Source organism: Amphibalanus amphitrite, unplaced genomic scaffold (genome assembly GCF_019059575.1).
Source record: "Amphibalanus amphitrite isolate SeventyFive unplaced genomic scaffold, NRLGWU_Aamphi_draft 000537F_arrow, whole genome shotgun sequence".
Lineage (NCBI taxonomy): Eukaryota > Metazoa > Arthropoda > Thecostraca > Balanomorpha > Balanidae > Amphibalanus > Amphibalanus amphitrite.
In genome coordinates, this window is record NW_024882031.1 from 362490 (window position 1) to 382139 (window position 19650).

At 51.9% G+C, this 19650-nt stretch overlaps 1 protein-coding gene across 24 annotated transcripts in view; it reads right to left on the reverse strand.

Annotated features, from left to right (window-relative positions):
- LOC122393486 (protein daughterless-like) overlaps positions 1 to 19650 on the reverse strand; it is a 68394-nt gene that overhangs the window by 43840 nt on the left and 4904 nt on the right. For 18 of the 24 annotated variants that reach the window (XM_043389526.1, XM_043389523.1, XM_043389532.1 and 15 more), the window contains exons 2-5: positions 18752 to 18792; positions 13879 to 14032; positions 13458 to 13480; positions 12870 to 12923 (exon numbers count right to left, since the gene is read on the reverse strand). In XM_043389526.1, the coding sequence (XP_043245461.1) occupies positions 12870 to 12923; positions 13458 to 13480; positions 13879 to 14032; positions 18752 to 18792 (272 nt within the window). Of the gene's footprint in view, positions 1 to 9406; positions 9669 to 12869; positions 12924 to 13457; positions 13481 to 13878; positions 14033 to 18751; positions 18793 to 19650 lie in introns of those variants that run through there. The other 6 variants (XM_043389531.1, XM_043389530.1, XM_043389520.1 and 3 more) reach the window with 2 other exon arrangements.

Here is a 19650-nt window from a genome sequence, read left to right on the forward strand (position 1 = left end):
GCGGAAGGCACGTTTAACCTGCCGGCGATCAAGGATGTTCGCAATGAATCCCCGACCCGGCTGTCTAAAATAGATGCAACAATTTATATAACATCGAGGCCCAGCTCCAGACCGGCAATGCAATAATTGATGGCGAGTACCGCATGCCATACTGACAACTACCGGGTACCATATCGTTCGCCAAAGTTTGTCTCGGGAGTCGGGTGCCAACATTGATTATTTTTTCTTTCGTGCTTATTAAAGTCACCTTGGACATTCATCACTTTGTTTTCTTATCTCAAGTAATCGCATATGTCAACAAGCACAGCATGATCCTGCACTCTGCAGCTCCAGTTTTGATGTAGCTACACACGCCACCCATACAGAGCGACGACAGATGGCGCTGCGACGACGTCTGTCATGTCGTCTAACTAATCCCTTCAAATGACCGCGGTAGGAGTGACCGGCACCACCCCGTCCCCCGCGGCACAGGGCGGTTTCTCAGCGCGCCGTGTGCCAGTACGTAATTAGCCGTGCTAAAGTACGGCGGCCCGTCGGGGCCTTCGGGGCCTCAATGCGACCGATGAATTATTCGGCCGGCCTGCCGGCTCGTTAAAACAAACACCGCCGCGGCGTCGCTTGCAAGCGCCGCGTCTGCCGCATTCAGCGCGGAGGCGGCAATGGCGGCGCGCGGCGCTGGGTGGTAGCGGCGGGCCGGCGGGCGCATGACAGCCGTAATGAGGACCGGCGGTATCCGGGGGCGGCCGCTGCAGGGCGGCGGAGGGCCGACCGCCGCGCGGCCACACACGCGGCGCCGCCGGACCTGCCGACCGTCAGCTCCCTCCCGGCGTCCACAGTCCGCCGGCGGGCCGGTCAGCCGGCGTGCTCTGTCACCTCGTCAGGAGCGCCGCCACGGCCGAGCGGCGCCGCCGACAATGGGCGCTGGCCATACCGTTAGCCCGATGCCGGCGATGTAGAACAAAGCGTCGGGTCGTGTTGAACACAGCCGCCGGCTACCTGGCTCTTTGTCAGTGGCTTAGGGGACGCCGCCGGCCGCCGCCCGATACGGCAAACGGACGCAGACCGGACCGCTATCACCGTGTCGCAGCGATCCGTCAAATGCCGAGCGCGGTGCACGGCGATGTTTCACCGACAAAAATCGCCGAAATTGACAGAATTCCTCAGCAAAAAACTCAGACAGTATCCCCAAATGCAGTGTTTCCTTGTCGAGTTCATCCGATATGCTGTAGATTGACGATTTCCTCTTGTTAAACAAGCGCTACAACCGCAGTATAAAACGTGCGTTTTCAACTCGAGCCGCTCAAAGACCCATCCTGTTACCCGTCTTTAGTCATCCATAAGTCACGACAGCTGTAACTTATATGTCGACTCTCTTTCACACTACCCCCCCCCCCCCACCTAACATACACCCGTATCACGAAATGAAAATCGGCGTCTCCAATCACCAGACATCTCAAGTCAGCACTTGATTTCACCAATCGTCTCAAACTCGCACGACTTGTTTTGAGATGCGGGTCGTCACGAAATATCTCAAAAATGTCACGAAAGATTACGAATGATCGTAAGATAAAACGGATCACCACGACCTACCAAAAGTCGTCACGAACTGTCACGAACTGTCACGAACCGTCACGGGACGACAGCCGCCCCTCTCTACGCCCACCGGATGTGCGGTGAGACAGCGCGTCTGCGCTCCGCACCGTTCCTCGAATCGGCCGCCTTTGAGGAGGTACCCCGAACTGTGAATCACGAGAAGGCGCTCTCCACCGCGTCCAACGATGACGATCACTTGTTTAGAGCATCGATACCGGTCGGTTTATTAACACAGCCGGCCGCCACTCCAACGTTCTGATCTATTGCCATTCGACTGGCAGTGCCAGCGACGTGACGACAGCGACATCCTGCATGGTCGCACGCGCGGCCGGTCAGGCCTGACGGTCGGCCGATATGCCATCACGGCGATGGGATCTGACGGCGGTGTCACGGCGCTGTCTGGATACCTCACTTTGCTGTCAGTGTCAGAGAGTCCACGACTGACAGACCGCCGTCCACCGGCTGTCCACTGTCCACCGATCGGTCAGCAGCTGTCCACCGACAAACATCTACCGTCCACCTCAATAAGTTCAACCATCCACTGCTGTCCCTTCAACCGGCAAGAATTCAGCACAGACCGGCAGAAGATGAGAGAATGGTACTTTAGACAGGAGACAGAGACATCCACCACTCTTCGAGTCAAGCCGCCACGACCGTCTCAGCCGTCTCAATGTTTATGCATGAGACCTCTCATCAGCCAAAACGTCAGTCACGCGAGCGCGTTGCTGCCGGGCTTCAATGACAGGGGCTTGCCTTTGGTAGTAACGACGGGTCTATGTGAATTTCAGGCATACACGCTACCACGCACTGGGTGGAATTCAAAGTAGGCATTGGTGGTACAGACGGGCTTTCGTGACTATTGCCGATAACGGTGCTTATTGCCAATGTGTCTACGGCTGTAGTGGCATTGGGAATTAAGCAGGTGGGATCCGGGCATCACGAATCCGTTGTGATGTAAAGTAGTCAGGGGCTAAATTTGGCACATGGAACCGCGTGGAACAAGAGCCCTCGAGTGTGTCTACTCGTTGAGTCAGACTCTCCGCACGATCCGAAATCTCACGAGTCATCCCCGTGAGTCAGGTTGTAGTCGAGTCAGTGTTATCGTCGGGGCGATCAACCCGGGTCAGACTATCATCGTATGTATCAACGAAACGGCCGGCATGAGTACCTTGACAGCAAATGCCGCTTTGGCCAAAACTAGAAACATATACATTACACGCACCGCTGCAACTCCTGGTCAAAACATACATAACTACAATCCACTAAACATTGACATGTTTCCACAATCAGAGCTACCACTACCACTCCAGCACGCGCCACGGCTGTTGTCACCACCGTGTGTGGATAACCCCTCCGCCCCCGCCTGCCCTGCATCCCACCCCAGGGTGCTCAATACAGCAGCAGCGACAAAAACGCGCCACCGGGGCGCGCCATTAACCCAGAGCCGACGCGCGCCGGCGCGGACCTTGAGAGGAGCGATGCAAAAAGGCGCGACCGAACGCGGCCGACGGGTCGAGCGCGGCAGGACAAGGGCCGAGCGGAGAGAGCGACGGAAATAGGACGGCGCGGACACGGTGGGTGAAAATTACCGACTCCACACAGACTGGGATGGACGGCACCGGGCACGTGGCTGAAAGGATAGAGCGCAGTCGGTGGAGACGATGGACGGCGGTGATGAGGAAGGTGAGAAAGAGGGAGAGAGGTAGGGGGAGAGAGAGAGAGAGAGAGAGAGAGAGAGAGAGAGAGAGAGAGAGAGAGAGAGAGAGAGAGAGGATGGGAGGAGACATCCGGTGCGGAGAAGGGGTACGCTCGGCGCCGCCGGGACTGGTCTGAGTCGTGTGAGTTGTGTGTGTGTGTGTGGACGGCAGCACGTGGTCATGAGACGGCCCAGCCGGCCGGCGACAGGTCCCGGCTGGCTGTCCGGCTGACCCTCGACCTCTCCCCTGACCCTCGCCCCTCCCCCTCCCCCCCGACAGACACAGCCGGTGGATGCCGGAGGGGTGGGGAGTCACAAGTGGACCGAGGCACAACAGCGGCGACCGAGGCCCACAACGAGGCCACCGCCGGAGTTCGGTGAATCTAACTAGATCGGGAACCATCACATCGATATTCCCTTTCATTCGCGAGAAAACAGCTCAGCCTTTAGACAACTTGAATCATCGTGACCTGTGGAAGGTGTTACTAATTCTACAATCAGTCGCTCCTACCAAATAAGGGCAGGCATCCCCAACAACTACCGGTTAGTCACATTCCAGACACACTCGTATATTAGTCATCGAGCTCCGAGGCAGATTGACGCCAAATGACTAGATAAGGTACCGCCTATCCAGATAAGGCGGCGCCTACCTATGCAACTCGTTCGGCTTGTTTTACGATAATGTCGATGCGCTCAACAAAAAGCATGAATCAAGTTAAATTTCACATCGCAATGCCCGATGAAAGGCACATCACCAAGGCCTATCGTGTCATTAATCTGATGACAAGTCATAAATCGGATACACATCTCTGTGCAAAACCATCAAAAGACGGAAAAATCGCTACGCCTCTATCAGCCAACAAAGTAGGCGCTGACCGCAGCCTGATGAAACGAAACCCTGGCCAGGTTCGATCGGTCGGCACCACTCGTCAAGATCGGGATCGGATCAGGCTGGATTCGAGGCAGCGGCGGCGGCGGAGGGAATTTCTGCCCGCCGTCCAACCCACCCACCCCTGCTCGCGCGTGCCGGGCGGGCGCCGGGCCGTCATCACGGCGGCGCGGGCGGCTCCGGGTCGCGGCGCTGCGCACCTGCCGGTGCCGGCGTCTGACCTCGGCCGGACCACTCTCCCCGACCGTCCGGGCCGGCCGGCCGGCCGGTCAGCCGCGTGGCCGGCCGGCAGGTGCGAGGCGGGCGGGCCATGGCGCCGTCCTCAGAGCCAGGTGCACCCCTCTCCCCACCGACCGGCGCCCCGGGCGCCACTTGTTGCTATGGTAACAAGTGTTTGCGCGTGCGGCGCCGACGTCCGCTGATGCCCCTCTGCGTCTGCCCCTTTTCACGGCCAGAGAGCAGTGGGGTCATGTGCGGCGCAGCGGGACGCGGCGCGTGCAGATTCCAGCCGCGGGGCACCGGATGGCTCAAACAAACACTGCCGGAGAGACGCCGAGATTTGACCGGCTCGAGACGGCAGGGAGACGAGAGGAGACAGCCGGAGAAGACATGGCCAGCCGGGTGAGAGCGTGTCGGCGCCGGCGTCAGCTGGTCGGGGCGGTACTTCAAAGGCGTCTCGCCCGAGCGGCCGCTGTGTTTCCCGAAGCACCACGTGCGACGCGTCGACGGTATCGGCGATGGAGCGACAGCGATTCTAAGCGACAGGGGAGGAGCGTCCGTCAGCCGTGACAATGGGCCGACGTCACACCCCAGTGGGCACCGCCGGACGGCCGTACATGGAAATTAACAACTAAAAATGACTCACTAGAACAGCAGCGTCAGTAAACTGTTCCAATTTACCTCGAAAAGCCGCGGCACGAGCCAAATATAGCCACCCGTTCCCGTCCGGTTCGCTCCTTTCACGGCACTAACGGCAGCCAAAAATCATATACGACACCAAACGACCAGCCGTCATGCACAAAGAGGCAGCTGTCTGCACGCCTCGCCGCTCGCCGCCAACTATGAGGTGATTGGTGACGATAGCATCCAGCGCTGGGGGCTGGGCGGCCATATATGGAAGGGCGTGAGCGGCACAACTCACCAGAACTAGCAGGGATGCACTACTGTGCACATCAAACGCGCCGCGTCAAACAAAGTATCACCGGCGATAGCACTCAGATGACGGCTATCTGTTTTAGATATGCTGACATAATTGGAAAGTCTGCTAACATAAAAACGGCCGAAAAACAAGGCAGGCTAATTCTGATCGCCTACTCTCCATGATCTTTGGATTTCAGAGCGCCCCCACTGCAGAGGTCACCGGCACCATATCCCCCCTCACTGCGGTCAATTATACGCGCTTTACCCAATCCCCCCGGGATCATTATATCTCCTTCCCAAAAACACCGGCCCGTCTCTAATCCCTCACCGTCCGACAGGCGGTCCTGGGACGCATCATCAGCGCGCGATGGCCGTATCATTCGCCATGCTTTCCCCACTGGCTGCGTGAAATCGGACACCTCCCCCAAGAAATCCGTACATGTGTCGCCGCCGAGTTCTCGGTGCTAAAAAGCGGCGGCACGGCGGGGCGTCGGCCGGCTCCAATGGTGCCAGATGTGACCGATTAACACGCCATTAGGCGCGCCGATTATCCGTCCCGGCAGAGACGGTGACGGTCTGAGAGACGGTGACGGCCCGAGAGACGGTGACGGCCCGAGAGACGGTGACGGCCCGAGAGACGGCCGGAGACGGCCCGAGAGACGGCCGGTGACACTCTGGGACGGCTAGTGAAGATCGGTGAGTTTTGGCGACACCAGACTGATGACCTCAATGACGGCTGGACTCCGGTGACCATCGGTGACGCTCGGAGCAGTTTCATGACGCGACAGCCAGCGTTTCTCCACCCCTTTTCTGTTTGTTGGGGGTTAGGGGCGCGCCGACTACGAGGTCATTTTGCGCCCATTCCACCCCTTTTTCAGCGGATTTCAGCGGAGGAGGGTGTGGCCCGTCACCCGTCTGGCCCGCCCGCTGTCGATAGGACATGGTAACGCACAGCGCCAGTGACCTGCCGCTAACTGATCCAGAATATATTTGTCAAGGAGACCGTTTTAATGTGCCTCAGGAATCTGTCTACCTTGACAATGCTCCAGATGCCAGAGCGGAATTGAAAATTAAACGTATTCATTAGGCGAGCTCCGTATGGTAATGATTTCAGGTATTAGAGCGGCGCTTCTGTGTCCCTTATGCCATGCATATCCATAGAATTGGAACGCTGTAACCTAGCCATTTGGGCGGTTCGAGACCTTGCCCGACAAGGACGATGGACGGCGGCCATTCTGTAGGCCGCTACAATCGCCCCGGGAGCGAGAGCTCAGCATGTGATGGCACTGCCGATTGTGTCAGCTTCTCAATGTGCTGAGTGATTTGCGGTGGTCACGCAGTCTGCTTTCAGGCCTAAGGCCAGTCTGGTGCAATGTGGTGCATTAGGGTGACGGCGATTTTCATAAATAACTTAACCCAAAACGAGAGTTGTGAAATATGCAATGCATTTGGTTGGTGGTTACTTTGGGAACATCCTGTTGTTGACAGTCTCCAGACCAAGACGAGAAACAATTTATTATGACAGATTTCGGACATCTCAGATTTCTTTCTCCTGCCAATCTGGCTTATTTCATGAATATGACAGTCATTTTAAACATTGTCGCATGGTATGATAAACAAACCTAGAAATGAGACAGGAAATATATAGTTTGTGCCTAAGACCAAACAATCATCTTCCAAAAACTTTGATATTGGAACTACCAACCATTATCATGAGCTGGTAGAAGTTCTCCTAAACAGACTTTCTGGCATTTCTAAACAATGGCGAGAGTTCGAGAGAATCAGAGCTAATGAAGGCATCTCATGATAAGGCAACATATACAGACAGCGTACAAATTCTCTTTGTCCTTGAACCTCACCATCTCATGAGAATACCCAACAAAATTTCATGAAGCAACATGTTGTGCATACAAATGTGGACCGGAACAATGAACATAAGGTCCTCCAAGAGACCGCAAAAAAGTTGGAAAATGGCACTTTGGCTCATGTGATCACATTTAACGCACTTTGGTTTCTGTCCTATAAAACGCAACCATCACCCCGGCGTGAAAAGCGTTTTGTCTTCGCACATTACTCCATCCACCCGAGGTGCCATCCCGAATCGGTGACCGTGCGGCACTAACGGGCCCGGGCCACCTTCCGGAAACCCGATCTGCCGTCCGACACCGGGCGCCGGGCGAGGGGCGGCGCGACGCCGGTCCCCTGCCGCTGCCCGACGGACCGAGGGATGGAGGTAGGGACGCAGGGACGGGACCGGCGCCAGGCGTTACTGGGTCAGCGGCGCCAGGGCGGCAGCAGGAGAGCTAGGGCGGCAGCAGGAGCGTCAGTAGGAGCGTCAGGGCGTCAGCAGGGGCGTCATAGGAGAGCCGGAGCGTAAATAGCGCGTCAGTATGAGCCTCAACGTCAGTGCCATGCAGGGGCGGATCCAGAAAATCTCCAAGGGAGGGGCCATTAGAAACCAGGAGGCCCCCCCCCCATAATCCCACCTGTTGGAGGCCCCATCTTCCCACTTGTTGGCCCCCCCCCCAAAAAAAACTGCGTCTATTGAGCTTATCTAGCTGTTCAGGCAACATCTCAACATCTGTGCAGGCTTGGAGGCCCTCTGTGCAGGTTAGGAGGCCCTGTAAAAGTGGTCATCTCTGTGAGTATAAGAGACCTCCAAGTTATGAAAAGCTTTACCAATCTTCTAACAAAGAAGTCTTCTCAGCTAGTCTTCTAAGAAATAACTAAGTGGGTAGGTTAAAAAAAAAACTCATCGGATTTCGGCCACTTTATTTTCAGGAGGCCCCCTTTTCAGCTTTTTAACTTTTTAACTTTTTATTTTATTTTTGAAAAAAATCGGCCAAGGGGGGGGGGCATGGCCCCCATGGCCCCCCCCTTGTATCCGCGCCTGGTGCCATGACTCGCTATAAGCTGGTGAGCGTGCAGCACAGTGGACAGCAGCCAAGTGATGATGAGGGGGCACGCCAGAGTGCCAAGGAAGGCCGATCGACGGCGAACCAACATCAACGAGGGAATGACTGAACGGAAAAACAAAGCCAATGGCCAGCCGAGTAAGGGTAAACGACTGGCCGCAAAACAATGGGCATCGGGAAGGGAAGGACAATGCACAGGCGAACGCCGCCGACGCTCGCGGAAGGCGTAACATCAGGAAGCGTATGGCAGGAGCGCATGTCTCAGTTGCCTCAATCAAACCGAACGGCACCCACTTACTGCCATATTGGAATCCAAATCAGTCAGCCGACCAGTCATCCACCGGCCGAAAAGCCGACGATCCCCTCCAGCAGAGTAGAAGGGGTGCGCGCAGCGCGGCACACGCGGGTTAATCCCATATCCCGGGCCGATCCGCCGGCACGCCATCCAACCAGCAACATTGGAGAGCGCCGGGAGTTCATTGATCGCATTTCGGCGAGATGGGATTATCCACTCGGTGAGCGGGCGAATCTAATCAGGCCGCGGGGGTAACAATAGCGCGGCCGATCGTGACGTGCAGCCCGTGAGCGTCCGCCAGAGGCCCGGAGAGCGTGATGAGCGCTGCCGAGAGGCCCGATTAACGAGCAGACGAGGGCGCTTGAAAGCTGTCCTGTTAAGCGATTCTGCCTCAGACCATTTCGTAGAAAATTAATAGTAGATGGACCTCATTGGAATTAATAATTGAACAGGAAATTACTACTCGAATGCCTCTACAAGTGGAGAGCGGTAAACACATACGGAAAGTGATACGGGAGTCGTGTCCGTGTCAGTGAGGCGTCCGCAGTGGAGATGGATAGGTATGGCGTGAATATGAACCACAACCACAGGCATAATTAGCCACCATTTGGACATAAAGACGTGCTGAGCTGCCCATATGAGAGGGCCAATGAGGAATGCCACAAGCAATGCATGCTGTGGCAAATACTTTACAAATCAAAGCCAATCAACACATTTCAGATGCCTGTTTCGCGCCTAATCACACGCACCTTTCTAATGCGCCCGCACGCCTGCCAACAACATCAAATCACTAACAGAGCCCCTTGTTCTGCTTAGCACAAGCTAAGCGAGTCTTCCCTTCATCCCTTACACATAGGCCACACCACCCCGCACCGTACCTGTGGCGGCTGGTAGCCGTTCGAATACAACTCCGACATGGCAGGCAGGGAGCGGATGAGCACGTGGGAAGAGTGAAGCTGGGCGACCGGTCACAACAGCAGACCACCGTACATCACAGGCTGCGTCCGCGCCTAGTCCTTGCCGTGTGGCCACGCGGGGTGCTCGCCCTCCGACAGACAGTCCCGGTCCGGCTGCTCGCGGCTGACTCACACCGGAGGCTGGCTCTGACCACGCAGCGTGCGCACCCACCGTCGCAGCGTTCGGCGGAGACTGGCCCGAGAGGCGGGCCGCCGCGCGCCGACGCCATTCATTGGTGCGCACTGCGCCGCGTCGGACCGGTAGGAGCCCAACGACGAGACAGATCAGCGGCGCGTGGGGCGGCCGACGGGTGGTTCGTCGGAGCGAGGCTGGAAGCTGCACCCCGATCGGTTTCGCCCGGTGATTGTTGCCAGAGAGCTGATGAATATGTAGTGTGTGCGCGGTGGTCATGGTTGAATTCATTTCCATCTTCAATGCCCCTATCGGATCAGAGGGTTTTAGCATCCAGCCGTAACTGCATAGAGAATGCATGTAGCAGCAGTATTTCGAATGCCGAGCATGCTGTCCCAAGATTCCTCTCTTTGAATCTGCCGATGGATTGCTCGGTCACTTTGTCCCGAAAAAGAACAGATTAACCGTGAGCCCCTGGGTGAGCCCGGTAACGAATACAGATGTAAATTGAACAGATTTAACTTCTAAACCATGGTCGGAACACGCAACAGTTCCATTACGTTACGGGCATCCGACTTTTATTTGATAAAATTTCTGAATTATTCCTTTTATTTGAAGACGACGGCGAAGTATCACCTGGCAGGTGATAAGTACATTTTAAGGTCATGTTACCATGCAATGCCGACCTCATCAAAGAGTTATGCGTAATAAGGAATTGCAAGAATTGCAAGAAAAATCGCAATTATATCACGTGAATGAAAAAATGTAAATGTAAATGCCTGCCTGAATAATGCCTATAAACTATCCTTGAACTTTGTTTAACGTTTGAGTGTATAGGAGGTTAACCTTGGGTTAACCGTGAAAAATAAGTATATGTATACCTGCGTGACATACAAGCACTATGAAATCAAGAGCCGTTGATAAAATGTGTGGGATCAACGAATTTACCAAAATGAAGCTAAGCCCTTTAAAAAATAATGCTAAGACAGCATTCTAAATTCATTGCTGTTGGGGAAAACGAACAAGAAAAGAAAAAAAAAGAACGTAATAAACTATCTCTCTGCTATCGTAATACAATCTCTATGTTCAAAATCATAACATTTTTCACCAACCCACGCTATAAAAGGAGTTGAAAGACGGAAAATTTGACGAAATAGCAATGGTTACTGGGCATAAGCCTGTATAATACTTATCAAATGCACATGACAGAGCCAATCCTGGCAGTGGGGTGTCTAAACTGAGAAAGCGCAGGTGTCATGTACTTGGGATTAGTACAACAAATCACATCAAATGTGACGGTAAGTAAGCATCTCAGACGCCAAAATTGTACACCAATTTTCCACATGCCGGACAATATCATACTCCCAATGCCCAGACGCCCATGGTCATGGCTGCCCTTCGCATGTGAACGAACCAAGTCTCGAGTAGAGAAAGGAATATCTAGGGCCATAAAATCCATTTTTTAACGTTATATTCAGTGGTTGTGTGACCACTCAAAATGCTTGTGTTAGCTATGCATGATCAGAAAAAAACAAATGCACGAAAAACGTTGAAATGCACAATTTAATTTGAATAAAATGTAGCGCAAGAAAATACAGACTACATCAGTAGCGTGCCAAGCTACGGCGGGTTAAAACATTCACTATCAGCATAAACAAGGAAGGGATTGTCATTAACATACCTATCCGACAATACCAACAAGGAATTTATTCCGGCTATCAAAAACATACTTCGTCCGTCATTATTTTTCGAGCACATGGTTAGCCACATACCCTGTAACACGCCCGCTTGTATTCGGCTCGCGTGACCCGGCCCATCCAAATGCGATCGCAGATACGGCCAGCTCGGTGGTCGCGTGTCAATTTTGTCCAAATGCGGAGACGATTGGACGGGGACGCTCTGCTGGCTGACACCTCTCCGGACCAAACTCGGACTACAAACTGGGTGCTAACGGGCGCCACGTCAGCGCAAACTGACAAAGGAGCAACACCGACAGTGAACCATAGGGTAACGTACCGCGGGGGCGGGTACGACAATTATCTTTGAGCGAGGAATGTCAACGATGACTTAACCCACGCCTCTGGTGGGTAGTCGATTGAGAACTAAAAATACGAAATTAACTCAGGCTCACGACCACAGAACATGCAAGATTTTAAATGGTCGTGATTTCCAACGAACAGAGCGCGTAGCGTGAAATCATGACCAGCATTTCAGGGCTTATTGTAAAAATCACCACCGTTACAACTGTCATGCAAATCCATTCGCAAGAACGCATCAGCCAACATTCCTGAAATGACGCTTTGTTTCAGGCCACATTACTTCCGAACCACCAGCACCAAAACCGACAAAAACATGACCATTTTGGATCAACAACATCCCAGCCCCATAGGAAACCGCCACAACACCACAGTGGCCCCGGATCTGTTTCGGCTACTGGCTCCGACCGTTCGGGCGAGTCCACTGCGGCCGTCGGCGGGGGAGGCCGCTCGCCTGTTGAGCGGCACAGCGCGTCGGCCAGGCGGCCGGCCGGCCGGCGATCGGCGGGGGGCGGCGCGGACAAAGAGCGGCCGGCGGGCGGCGCCGGCGGCCCGCCCGGCCCCGAGAGCAGCGAGAGGAAGGGTGACGGCCGACGGGCCACCGTCGTAAATCGCTACCGTCGGCTCGTCACCGGCGACGCGGCCTCTCGTCAGCGCCCGTCGTAAACGCTGGGACGTCGACGGCAGCCCGGCCCTCCCGCCCCGTCGGCCGAGAGCGCCGTCAGTTTCGCGAAGCCAGATTTATTGCCACAACGTTCGTCTCCGATGGTGAAACGGCCCATAAACGGCCGGACGTGTTTGCGTTCGTTACAGTCATAGCTCATTCTCCGAGCATCCGGACACTAAAAGGCCAGTCAGAGGAGCTAAAACCATGCCGTAACCCAGCAAGAAGCAAGAAACGAAGACTACCGTGTAAAATAAAAGGCGTGCATATCCGGCCGGTTCGGTCGTAAACATAACCACGATAGGCCGTAGTTCAGGCGAAACCTCACATAAAGACTCAACTAAATCGAGTAACAACAATAACAAATTCAGACCGCCATGAGCGGACGACAAGTCCAGTCGGCCTCGCACAGCATAGACGGATATCCAGGTCAGTCCCACATCAGTTAGTGGTACCATCCCTATGTCGACAGTGTCCCTACGGTACTGACGAGATCGGCTAGTAACTAGTGCCTCGGTAGAGGACCAAACCGAGGGTGACAGTAACACTCACCCATTGCTGCTGGCCGCCACCGGAGCTCGGCTTCCCATTGGCGTCCATCCCGGCCTGAGGACGCAAAGCAGCGCCTTTTAGTGCAATGAAGATCCAGAGACAGAGATCAAGGACCAAGGAGTAGCAACACAAAAGGAGCCGCACACAGGGGCAAACAAGCACGGTAGGCTAGACGTCTGGTGACAGTCCTCTGTTCACTAGCGCACTGGGCCAGAACGCCTTTTAGCTGGTTGATGTGCGACTGGATTCATTTACCTCTCAACAAGGAGTTACCAAACACTTGGACACTGATCAAACGAATGTCATATTTAAATAGTCAGGACAGAGAACGAAAAGCCACGATATCACCGATCAAACCGAATTTAATCATTTAAAGATATAACCAGGCTTCAGTGCAGTTTTATCTATCGTTCCAGAGTAACATCTATCATCTATCATCTATCTAGAGTAACAGACACTCACGAAATCATATGAAACCTCCTAAAGAGACAACTTGGGGGGGGGGGGGCTGCGTGAGCATATGACAAGCATCAAGCATGAAAAACAAACACTCGTGCACTTTAACGCAGACTATGGTTTGGTGCTTACCTCTTCTCGCTTCTTCAAGCTCCCTGCAACAGACAATAGGTTGTGTTAATAAGACATACCTTATATGTATATTCCTAAAGCGCCGTAAATATGCAACTGGCAGTTGGATTGTTGGAACATTTTTTTTTTTGTTACAAATAAAAGGAGAAATAACAAATACTATATAAAACGCGATGCCCACGTATGATTAATTATTCTCATTTCATGTTCCAGTAAACGTAGGCATTCGAATTTCCACACTATCTACTCACGTAATAATCAGGCTTGCTGCATAAGGGTTGCCAATTTATCTAAATGGACGCAGGTCAAATAAATGAGGTAACACTTGTGTAACGTCACTTCGCTTTGTCATCTTTAAAATAAGCAACCGTTGTATAAGTGCCGGCAAAGAAGACCGTCAGCAAATACCCAGGATACTCACCTACTGAAGGCAGTGCTGATCGCTTACCCGCCGAGCTGGAGCCCTGTGAACCAGTGGCGCCACTGAACGGAAAATACGGCGAACTAGGGCCGTACGGGTTGCCTACAGATGGCGCACCACCGGGCGGCGCTCCGGGCGTCGGAGGGTACATCTCCTGCGAAAAAGATCATTGTATAAGAAAATACCTAAATAAACAGCAATACGCGGGCAAAAGAGATAGCCAGGGCTAGTAGAGAGGTCAGTAATCAATAACTCTAAAAAGAACATCTGAACCATGGATTTTGCAAACAGGTCATTGGTCGAGTGGTAGATGTAAGGCGCGTTAAAATTATAACCTTTTGCAGTAAACTGTTGACTATTTACCCCCTGAGCGAGGGTCGGCCAAAGCACATCCAAAAAGGTTGGGAGATATATTGGCATGCTTGACGTCCATTCGAGTTGGTCAGATCCGGTCCTTAAATTTCAAGAGATGCTAATATTTACTGCTCACCCGTGAGTCGCGCAATAAATCGCCATCGAAACAATAAGGTCGTCTTTGTTTATTGAAGACGAATGTATACGAATCGCATTTACGAGTATCTTATTACGAAATAAGTTAAGAGTTGATAAGAAACACTGCACAGCTGAGACAAAACTTTGGGCAAATGTTATAAGTTGCAGTTTACAGCAATATCACAATGCCTGGGATTTAGGACCGACCAGAGTGAGTTGGTCATCAGCGTCCCAAGCTATCGAACAAAATGTCAGCATTCGGCATCGCATTCCAAAACACATAGCATTACCCACCCCTGGAAACTAATACGCTTATCTTTATGATATATCCCAGAAGATAATCCATCATTCCATTACTTCACAATGGACATCTATCTAGATTATTTGTCAATTAATCATTTCCATTTCTATGGTTAGACCTGCCGATAAAATCCACGATACCGACCGACATTCAATCAGTCAAATTCGCCGTGTCGTAATTCAGCTGTCGGTGACACTTGGATTCACAATGGCCCACCGGTTCACGTGAGGAGCATTAATATCGTTCACTAATAAGCCCAGGTTTCACGATATCGGTGGCCGCGATAACATTAAGCCGTCGCGTGTCAACAGGTATTACCAGGCTGGCACAGCGGCAGCGATTTCTCTGCTGCCGCACCCATTTTTCTAATCGCCACCGAGAACACAAATTACTGTAAACAAAGGGGATAATCTTCATTGCAGCGACGGATACCAACGGAAACACCACTGATGGAAAACATGTCAACTTTTCCTAAGATACATTTACACGAAAAGGATCGCATTACAGCTGAATCAAACAAAAATGTCTGGGCAATCTAAATAGTGGCGTCGCCTGTTCTCCCTCCTCGGGACGCCGGGACTGATAACTGTCAGCAGCGACACGGCTTGTTTGGAACTGTTTGGCCATTGGTGGATCCGTGCTCGCGTGACGTAAACAAAACACAGCTCAGGATTCCGGCGCCCAGATAAGCAGCCCGCGCCTCACTAACAATGCGATTAAATGAGCACGTATGACGTCCGGCACGGACTCTGTATAAATGCGCTGAATGAGGTTCACATAAATGTTATGAAATAAGGATTGCTACCCTAATACGCCGTGAAACGAGAAGCACACGCTAGTTCGTCGATAAGAGACACTGGCATGCGTTTTGATAGGATGAGCTCCGCCATGCCACGCCAAACTGAATAGTGCCGGTGGCTCCTTTCTAGTTTCTACAACCATCCAAAACAATAACCTTAATTTTTCCACTCAGTATGACACCCACACCCGTAAGTGATCCCCTACATAAAAGTACGTACAGCCCTCTGCAAACTGCGTGGTAGGTATTCTCTAAGAGAATACCGAGAAATATTCGAAAAGAGAATTTTTCTTTTCGACAAAACCGAGAATAAGGCGAATACTATCCTATCGGTCACTCGGAAATCGTAACAGCAAGACGCACGAGTCTCCGCACTTTAGATTGGCATTATCATCGTATTCATTTCCCATCCAGTTTAGCAACAAAACCCAAAAAGTTTGAATTTGCCCCCAAAGCAAACTTTTTCATTTTGTTGCCACACAAGGCGTATAGTTTGTCTAATGATAGACCCAATCGAAGGAGTGGAGCATGGCGCATATACATATTTGCAGCGAGTTTCGACCGATTGATAGCATAGCCTTTGAATTATTATCGGTTTTGTCGAAAAAAGAATACCTACCATGCAGTCTGCTGAGGGCTGTACATACGTGTTTAGTCTCGACGACCTAGAATGATAAAAGGCACAATCAAATGCAATTGTCACTACTTTTATTGAATTGACGGAAGAAATGACCAAACTACCTAAATGTTTTTCCTGGAGCCTTTACGCCCAAGCACACGCCATACGCTACGTTATCGGCGACTTCATACAGTTATCTTATCATATCTGGAAAATGCTTTTATGGTCGTCGAATAATCACACCCTTTGCTGACGCATTAGTTCACGCCACTTAGTGAACCAGCAACGCATCCAAAATGAGCCACAACCGACTGAGTCAGTGATGACGCAACCGGCACTAGTTTCAGCGCCAACCGGCAAAGATAACGGTGGCCTGAGGAGCATGATCATCCAGTGATCATATCTTTTGTCGTGATTAACTCTGTTCACCGAAATCAACGGAAAATTATGTAACCTTTTCAGCTTCAAAATCGGCAGTTTCAACCTATATCCTTATAAATTTAGCTGTAACAATACGGGACAAATGGGAACATCTCCAGGGAATGAAGGAACCCCTGTATATTCTATGAAATCCACGCGCGCTGCATCCCGCCTGTTAACTGTCCATTTACTTTCCGTTATATTGACGGAGGAAAGTTATGACATAACATCAGCTATTACTCAGCGAAATGCATAATGAGGCCTCTGCGGACGCAATACACAGAAAGCAACGAACTCTTTTGTATGGATCTCCGTTTACCAAAGGAAGGAACTCAGTTTACCAATCACTGGCAACTGGACATCTCTGAGAGACCGCACCAGCTTTTATCCGCGATCAAACGCACGCACTACTCCTACGCTCCAGCCGCCACTCCAACGTTCTTCGCTACCGACCGATCGACCGACTGAAAACGCGAGCAGCTCGAAAGACAGCCTACCAGACAGCGCATTACCACTCGCGATGGTCTCTTCATTGCTTCAGTGCATACGGCACAACCCATTCTCGGGACATCTTCAGTAGGACCGCCCACCCATCCTCCGTACCCGCTCCTACCTGAAGGGCGGCCGTCCGACCTGTTTTGGCCGAGCGGCGCCGACCACATACAGAGCTCAGCCCACCGTCCGAGCCGTCCCGTACCCACTAATTGGCCGACGTCGCCGCGCGGCCCCATGCCTAATTAATCGCTCCCCGTTCCCGGACCGGCCCAGCCCGGTCGGGCCGAGGGAGTCCCCATTGATCACAGAACGGTAGCGGCACCGGTAGCGGTCGCACCGGCGCCGGTAGCTGCCCGGTCACATTCGAGTGCGAGTCGCCGGCGCCGGCAGTCGTACTTAGCGGCGTAACAGTGCCGGCCGGCGGCGGCGGTGACGGCGACTGTTGATTGGTTGCCCCGGTGACCGGCCACCGGTCGATGGGCGTGTCTCCCGCTGACCCGCGCGCCGGCGGCCATTCATAATGCAGTCGGGCCGCTCAACGCCGACAAATGGCCCACGGATCCATTGCAGTTCTGTGTCTGATGTATATAGACGTATCTCTCCAGTAGCGTCTAATGTATACAAAGTGGACTTCTTGCGCAACGTCCAATATTAACAATCTCCAGCCATTCATAGGCGGTAGCCCAACCAAACTACGCTTTTTACTTCAAAACCAGATAGCATTAGCTTGCTTTGCTAAAATAAAACTTGTAAGATAAACGAACCAGCCATTCAAAAAATATTATTGGAAATAATTTCGTTCTCATCCACGTGATTGAAGTAGGGCCATATAAAGATATCATGGGTAGTGAATAAAAGATCAACAAATGAATAACTTATCAAATCGGCCAACACCCAACAACGCCCCACTGTTCGTGGCGCGGAAGATAGCATGGTCAACTGACGGAAAACTGACGGGAGGCCTGACGTCAATATGACATGATCGGTCACTTTGCGGGGCACCACCCCTCTGGCATGCATACATTCAATTGAAGAAGATTTCCAACGGCGATAGCCATCGACTTATGCGGAATTGCAGGAAACTTCTCGTCAGGAAGTCTCGTGGTCCTACCGAGAAGTATGCATATGTCCAGGTGTGTCTGGGATTACACAGTGTGTCATCCGGGGCGTAGAAATCTGGCCAATACGAGCACACCTGTTCGCAGTGATGACAGGAGCATTAGCGTGCAAGCGGACGTTAGGATTCGCGAAACACACGGCTCGCTTGTAACGGGCATCATGCCGTTGAGCTTTTTAAGCTCTGTAACACCATGCTTGAAGGAAAGAGGATGATTGAGGGAGGGAAGGAGGTGAGTGAGTAAACAGGAGATAAGTGGATTTGAACACTAAGGACAATAAAAAGGGATTAAGGTGAATTGACTTATAAATTGCGGAGGGCTGTGGAAGCTTATGTTAAAAAAAATGAATTCCATCCTGATATTTCTGGGGACTAATTGATGGTTAGGGTAATAAATTTCCTCGAGGCATGACTACTAACTATAATAACTTGACTAATAATAATTATTCCGCTTTTATAAAATGTATGTTTGAATTATGATGCTTCGTATGTCGGTGAAAAACCAGTCAAACATCCAGAAGAAAGTTACCAAAATGTCACGACATGAGCGACATAATATGTGCAATGTGAATATAATTCAACATACAAAATTTGTTAACATAACTAACTATCTAATTCATTCCAACTCACCTGGCTGTCTCCGTAGGTGGCAACCGGTTGGCCATGTTTGTCTGAAAACAAACAACGAATGTCAGTCTCAGAATCACACATCATGACGGTACGGCCATTGTAATTGTACTTCTGGACAAATGCACAAATATGCCAACCGAAACATGAAAGTAGCATGAGGTGAACAAGGTATCATTGAGCTTGGTGTGCTAATTTTAAAGGTATTTAAAAAGTTAAGTGTTAGGGACGAATTTAGCCGATACTCTTCTCCAATGGGCATTTTTGTCGAACGGTCAAACTATCTAGAACAAGTTTGATGTGAGACAGCTCCAAAAGTGAACTTCCTCATTATTGTAACGGCATGGCAACGGCAACAAAAAAGACACGGGAAAAGTAAGAGCTTGAGTTTGGCGTGACAGGCTGAAACAAATAACGTCATTTTATCGCAAAGTGAGCCGATTTTTTCGGCCAGATTTAGAGCACACAAGGTGACTGGAAAGTCGGTTCGACCTTCATCACAAGACGTTCTCGAGCTGCCTGCAAGCGGAGCGCGCTTACGACATCCGATCCATTTCCAACAACCTCGATACGATCGAGAAAAAACGGCAATCCAGTCCGAGACATGAACATGTAAGTCTAAAAATGGTTAGCGTTCCTCGCCCCGTCCGCCCGCTGGCCGAGTCCGAGCATTAACCGTGAGGTGAGCGTGTCCAGCTAGCGCCATGCGGTCTGCCGCCCCGTGGGCGTGGGGGGGGGGGGGGCACGGCACAACTTCCCAGAACCCTTCAGCCAGCCGAGACACACCAGCAAACAGCATGGAATGCGCTCAGGACGTGTAACCGTGACGTGCAGCATGTCAGTCGGGGCAAAACTTTGCAAACGATGCCAGAATTAAGGTATACAATGAGCGCCAGCACATG